General features: G+C 53.7%; 1 protein-coding gene across 1 annotated transcript in view; it reads right to left on the reverse strand.

The window, feature by feature from the left end:
* The window catches only part of LOC138683631 (symplekin-like), a 24,677-nt gene extending 18,277 nt beyond the window's left edge, over positions 1-6,400 (reverse strand). The window contains 7 exon segments of the mRNA XM_069775626.1: positions 4,506-4,676; positions 4,787-5,036; positions 5,122-5,248; positions 5,449-5,522; positions 5,647-5,700; positions 5,797-5,862; positions 6,233-6,400. Of these exon segments, the coding sequence (XP_069631727.1) occupies positions 4,506-4,676; positions 4,787-5,036; positions 5,122-5,248; positions 5,449-5,522; positions 5,647-5,700; positions 5,797-5,862; positions 6,233-6,340 (850 nt within the window). The 5' untranslated portion in view covers positions 6,341-6,400.
* Between the last annotated feature and the right edge of the window lie 637 nt (positions 6,401-7,037).

Consider the following 7,037-nt stretch of genomic DNA (forward strand, 5'->3'; position numbering starts at 1 on the left):
TGCCAATATCTCTTTTTCAGTTGGAGTATAGCGAGCTTCGGATCCTCGATATCCCCGACTCCAAAACCCCAGGGGTCGGCCTCGGGTCTCTCCAGGTGCTTTCTGCCAGAGGCTCCAGGTAGGGCCATTCTCCCCAGCTGCAGTGTAGAGCACATTTTTAACATCTGGTCCTGTCCAGACTGGCCCAAGAGCTATTGCATGAACAATCTCCCGCTTAATTTGTTCAAAGGCTTGTCGTTGCTCAGGCCCCCATTTAAAATCGTTCTTCTTCCGGGTAACTTGGTAGAGAGGACTTACAATTTGACTGTAATTTGGAATATGCATTCTCCAAAAGCCCACAACACCTAAGAAAGCCTGTGTTTCCTTTTTATTAGTCGGTGAGGACATAGCTGCTATTTTGTTGATCACATCCGCAGGGATCTGACGACGCCCGTCTTGCCATTTTACTCCCAAGAACTGGATCTCCTGCGCAGGTCCCTTGACCTTACTTTCTTTTATGGCAAAGCCAGCCTTCAAAAGGATTTGGATTATTTTCTTCCCTTTCTCAAAAACTTCTTCTGCCGTGCTGCCCCATATGATGATGTCATCAATATATTGCAGGTGCTCTGGAGCTTCACCTTTTTCTAGTGCAGTCTGGATCAGTCCATGGCAAATAGTGGGGCTGTGTTTCCACCCCTGGGGCAGTCGATTCCAGGTGTACTGGACGCCCCTCCAAGTGAAAGCAAACTGTGGCCTGCACTCCGCTGCCAAAGGAATGGAGAAAAATGCATTAGCAATGTCAGTTGTGGCATACCACTTAGCTGCCTTTGATTCCAGTTCATATTGAAGCTCTAACATATCTGGCACAGCAGCGCTCAGCGGTGGCGTGACTTCATTCAGCCCACGATAATCTACTGTTAGTCTCCATTCCCCATTAGATTTCCGCACAGGCCATATGGGACTATTAAAGGGTGAGTGAGTCTTGCTGATCACTCCTTGGCTCTCCAATTGGCAAATCAGCTTATGGATGGGGATCAGGGAGTCTCGGTTGGTGCGATATTGCCGCCGATGCACCGTTGTGGTAGCAATTGGCACCTGTTGTTCTTCAACCTTCAGCAACCCCACAACCAAAGGGTCTTGGGAGAGACCAGGCAGGGTAGACAGCTGTTCAGTTTCCTCCGTCTCCAATGCAGCTATACCAAAGGCCCAACGGTACCCTTTTGGGTCCTTGAAATACCCCCTCCTGAGATAATCTATACCAAGGATGCACGGGGCCTCTGGGCCAGTTGCAATGGGGTGTTTATGCCACTCATTCCCGGTTAGACTCATTTCGGCTTCTAATACGGTTAGCTCTTGGGATCCCCCTGTCACACCAGAGATACAGATGGGTTCTGCCCCTTTATAACTTGATGGCATTAGGGTACATTGTGCACCAGTGTCTACTAGAGCCTTATATTCCTGTGGGTCTGACGTGCCAGGCCATCAAATCCACACTGTCCAGTAGACTCGGTTGTCCCTCTCCTCCACCTGGCTGGAGGCAGGGCCCCTCTAATCCTGGTTAGAATATCTGTTACCCACTTTTTGCACACGTGAATCAGAAGTCCCTTCAAGAGGATCAGAAATGAGATCGGCCCATCTACTGCGTCCGGGGGACTGCTCACGGGAAACTGGAGCAGCAGTTTTCCAAGAAGAATCCTCTTTTCTGGTTGCTTTTTCTCGCAACTCCCGTACCCGTGCATCCAAGACTGAGGTAGGTTTTTCATCCCACTTCCTCATGTCCTCTCCATGGTCACGCAGGTAAAACCACAGGTTAGCCCGTCGTGTGTACTTTCTCTCTCCTCTCTCTTGGGCAGAGGAACGCTTACTCCCAATAACTGCAATGCGAGCCTGTATAGGTGAGGAGGAGGACATATCCACTTTGAATTGCTGGAACTCTCGGGACAATTCCTCTACAGCTGAGACACAGGCCCGTAGGGAGGAAGAGAGACTTCCTTCGTATTGCCGGAGTTGGACAGCCAATTCATCCACCGTTTGTCCATAGCCTTCTTTCCAGGACATTACTGCCAATGAGTTGGCATAGGTTGGTGGTGCACTTTGTAGAAACTTCCGCCACATCGGTTGTGTGCATTGGACTTCATCTGGATCTGTGGGTGACTGCGCATTTTCTGGATCATTATAAATCACCTCCAGCACGGCTAATTCCCTCAGGTACTGGATACCTCTCTCCATGGTGGTCCACTTGCCTTGGTGACATGTAACTTCATCCTTGAAGGGGTATCTTTCCTTTACACCTAACAGAAGTCGCCTCCAGAGGCTGAGGACTTGTGTTTTTCTCCCAATCGCCTTGTCGATGCCCCCTTCCCTAGACAGAGATCCCAACTGCTTGGCTTCCTTACCCTCTAATTCCACACTACTAGCCCCATTATCCCAGCACCGGAGCAGCCAGGTAACAACGTGCTCACCTGGGTGGCGGCTAAAATCTTTTCGCATGTCACGCAACTCACTCAGGGATAGAGATCGGGTAATTATTTCAGGTTCTGCCTCTTCCTCCTGTTCTCGCGATGACCCTGGTTCATCTTCATCCCTCACCAAGCGAACTGATTTCTTTGTGTGTTTCTTTTTCTGTACAGGGGCGACTGATACTGGCACAGGTTGGTTTTCTGCTTTAGCTGCAGTATCTGTCACCGGGGTAGGGTTAGCCACGGTACCTGTTGTCGTGGTAGGGGCAGCCACGGTGCTTGTTGTCGGGGTAGGGGCAGCCACGGTGTCTGTTGTCAGGGTTTGGGTAGCCACAGTGCATGTTGTCGGGGTTGGGGTAGCCACAGTGTCTGTTGTCAGGGTTTGGGTAGCCACGGTGCATGTTGTCCTGTTTTCCATCTTTTCCCCCTTTTCCCCCTGGGGGTGCTGCATAATATCAAGCAGGGTTTGGTAGATACCGGCCAGGGCCCAGCACAGTGTAGTGAGTTGTGTGTCTCTGGGATAGCCACAGCATTTTCCTTTCAAAAATTCTACCACTTCATGAGGGTTCTGTAGTTGTTTGGGAGTGAACTTCCAAGTCACTGGAGGTGAGAAGTTCTCTAGATACCTGCCCACATCCTCCCACATGCTGTGCCACCCATGAATATCCAGCTTTGGGACAGATCTCTGGGTGGTACTCTTAAAGAGCCTTTTTGTAGCCCTAGACAAGACCTGAAACATATTCAGGAGGCATAGCACTAACAGCACACTGGCTTGCGCATCCCAAGGATATTCAAAATTCTCAAAAGCTGTTGTAATTAGTCGGAAGGAGAAAAGGGAAGGGAACGGATGGGGGGAAGTATCCCCCCCCTAACTTCTCCATGGATTGGGTGTAATTACCAATAAAATCCGACAGAAGGTGCCCAAAGTATGGAAATGATATCACTGCCTCATACAGATACCAGCTTAACCTCATGACCAGTGATGTAATCATTTCACAAGTCGACATTGCCCAGTACAGCAAAATGATAATCCCAATCACTCTCCCAGAGATGAGATACGCAACTACAGGCAATACATAGAGCATATAAGAACTTACAAAACGCCACCATGTAAACAACTGAATCAACATTGTGACTAACATCTATTTATCTAATATAAGAAATGCGTATGACAAATCTGTTTCAACACGCTCTGGCCAGATCTGTCGTTATCTCAACCCTTCGTGGCCCCACGTTGGGCGCCAAAAAGGACTGTCGTGGTTTCAGCCCAGCCGGTAACAAAGGACCACGCAGCCGCTCGCTCACTCCTCCCGCCCCCCTCCGGTGGGATAGGGGGGAAGACGGAGGAGAGAAAAAAAAATAAAACTGGAACCTCGAGGGTTGAGATAAAGGCAGTTTACTGGAACAACACAAAGAAATTGCAACAACAACAACGGTACTAATGAAAGAGTATGCAAAAAGAGTGATGCACAGTGCAACTGCTCACCACCCGGGACCCGACGCTCCGCCACTTCCCCCACCGAAAGTAGAGACCACACACACCCCCCCCCCCCCCCCCCCCCCCCCGCCCGCTCCCCATTTATATACTGAGCATGATGTCACATGGTATGGAATAGCTCCTTGGCTAGTTCAGGTCAGCTGCCCCGGCTATGCCCCCACCTCCCAGGTTCCTGTAAAAATTAACTCTATCCCAGCTGAACCCAGGACACATGGTTTGGGTGGCATCAGGGACACCTGAGGACACAGGACACCCAGGTCCACAGGGACGTGGGACACCATGGTTTGGGTGGCATCAGGGTCTGCTGCCTGCAAGAGGGTGCGGGTGAGCCTGGGTCCTTGGTCGGGATGGAAAGTGGGTGCTTGGGAACCAGGACCAAGGACATTTGGGTCTCCAGCCCCATGGGAGGTGGCCATGGGGACCCTGAAGATCCAGGACCCCCCAGAGGAGCAGGACAAGCCCAGACACCCCCTCCACCCCACATCCTGTGAGCGCTACGGGGACTGGACAGCACCCGAAAACTCTCTGTTCCCACAGGTGACGGTGACACCTGGTGAGGTGACATTTACCTTGAAGGGTCTTGTAGGCTTGGATGACCTCGGCCATGAACATGGGCCGCTGGCAGGCGACAGTGGCCAGGGAACCCAGCGTGGCCGTCAGGTTGATGCTGGAGATTGCCGGGTGCACCATGAACTTGAGGAGCTGCTCCAGGGCGGCTTTACCTTCCTCCCACAGCACATCTGCGGGGACGGAGAGGGGACACTCAGCTGGGTGTCACCATCCCCATGTTGTCCCTGTCCCCCTCCACCTCTTGGAAGGGACCCCACCACCCCATGCCAGCCAGCCTCACTGTATTTGATATAAGGGTGGTCTTTGGGGATGCACTCGAGGCTGATGTCGTTCTCATGACGTTTGGGGACATCAGAGTCGGCCATGCGGGGTGACAGGGTGATGATGAGTCCCTCCATGAACTTGATGGCATGGGTGTGGATGCTGTCGTTATCTGAGTCGAGGAGGAGGATGATGTCACTGGCCATAGCTGCCATCATCTCCCAGCAAGCTTCCTGTAACTTGCTGATCACCTTCAATTTCACCATCCACTGCAGGCAGGGAGGGGTTAAATCTCACTGGTTGATCCCCCAGCACCCATGGGTGCCACTTCCCAGCACCCAAAGGGTCTCTCACCTGCAAAGCCACCTTGTAGAGTTGGGTCATGGTGAGGATGGCCTTCTTCACCATGTTGACGTTCTCATCCTTGAGCAGCATGTTGAGGTTGGCAATGAGCTTCAGCAGCAGCTCGATGTCCCGTTTGCTGGAGGGGAGGACACGACATGACACAAATGGGTGCTCCCCCACCCACAAGATGGCACCCCAGGAGAAGGTGGGTGATCAGCACCCATATCTCCTCCTGCCTGCATCCCCAAAAGCCGGGATGGGGCACATCTGTCCCCAGGGCCTGAGAGCGGGTGCTCAGCACCCCCCCCAAAAAGTGGGTGCTTAGCCCCCCCTTACCAGGCCTCCTCGATGAAGCCCACCACAAACTTCCGCACCTCGATGGACTTGTCAGCCTGGAAGGTGATGATCTCCTGGGGGGGGGAGGGGGCTCAGCACTGGGCTGGATCCATCCCAAACCCCCCCTTGGATCCATCCTGCACCCCTCTGGATCTGTCCCAGCCCCCCCTGCCCTGCACCGGATCCATCCCCGCTCACATCCAAGAAGCTGTCCAGCAGCATCGGGTCCTTGTTGATGATCAGCTCCTGCACCTGGGGACAGAGGGACACGGTGGGGACGTGGGGACATGGTGGGGGGTGTGTGTGTGCCCCGCCCCCAGCAGGTGCAGGATGCAGCTGCCAGCTCACCTGCTTGAGGATGTTGATCTTGGAATCGTTGGTGATCAAAGCTGCCTGGTTGAGGAGATCCACCACCTGCAGAGCCCAACTCAGTCCCGGGGGAGAGGGATGACACCAGGGAGGGGGTGTCGTGCCCCCCCCCAATAGGGCCACCGCTGGATCCACCCCCCCCCTTGGAGGTGACAACAACCAGATCCCTGGCAGGGGGAATCCTCCACCCCCCAGGGATTCACCCATGCTTCTAGATCCCAGACACCCTATCCCCCCCGCCATTGGATCCCCAGGACCCTGTCCTCCGCCCCCACCCCAGAGATCTTGCTCCTCCACCCCACAGGATCCCGGGGATCCTGCTGTCCCACCCAGTCCCAGGGACCCCCTCAGCAGATCCTGGATCTCCCCCACTTCCCTGATCCCAGGGACACCCCCCAGCAGATCCAGGCCCCACCTGCTCGGAAATGCTCACGCCATCACTGCCGCACTCTTCCTTGCTGAAGAACTGGGAGGCCACACTCATGCAGGGGCTGGGGCCCTCAGCCCCCCCCAGCCCTGCCATGGCCCCGTCCTGGGGGGTACAACCACATCACACCCTATACGGGCGCTATACAGCCCCCAGGTGCCCCATATGGCTCCTGGGTTGTCCCAAATGCCCCCTCCCCCATATGGCCCCCGGTGCTCTCTAGGGCCCAGAGATAGCCCCTAGGGTACCCTATATGGCCCGAGGATGCTCTATACAGCCCAGACACCCCATGCAGCAAATTGGATACCCTATATAGCCTGAGGATGCTCTATATGGCCCAGAGATGCACCATACAGCCCCTGGGACCCCCTATATGGCCCCTAGGATACTCCAGCTGCCCCTATAGTGCCCTGTACAGCCCCCTGGCATGTCCCATATGCCCCCCCAAGTCAGTGCTAACCCAGGCCCCTATGCAGCACCTGCCATCACACACCCCCTATAAAACCCCATTCCCACGCAGTCCCAGTCCCTACAGAGCTCCCCCCACCCCAGCACAGGACCCTATAAAAAGCTCTCCCTCCATACATCCTGTGAAACGTATATTGGCTTTCGCAAAATGAGAATACTGAAATTTGCCTAACTACTGCATAAGCTACGTCCCGAAAGGATGTTTGCCTCACTGCCACTAAATTAGGCCTTAACATGGGAAATATGTAGTTAATATATTCCAGACATCAATTGTATTTTATAGTTTGTAGGCAATAAATGGGCACAAGCAGAATATGTAGTTTCT

This window comes from Haliaeetus albicilla, chromosome W (genome assembly GCF_947461875.1).
Source record: "Haliaeetus albicilla chromosome W, bHalAlb1.1, whole genome shotgun sequence".
In the NCBI taxonomy this organism is placed as follows: Eukaryota; Metazoa; Chordata; class Aves; order Accipitriformes; family Accipitridae; genus Haliaeetus; species Haliaeetus albicilla.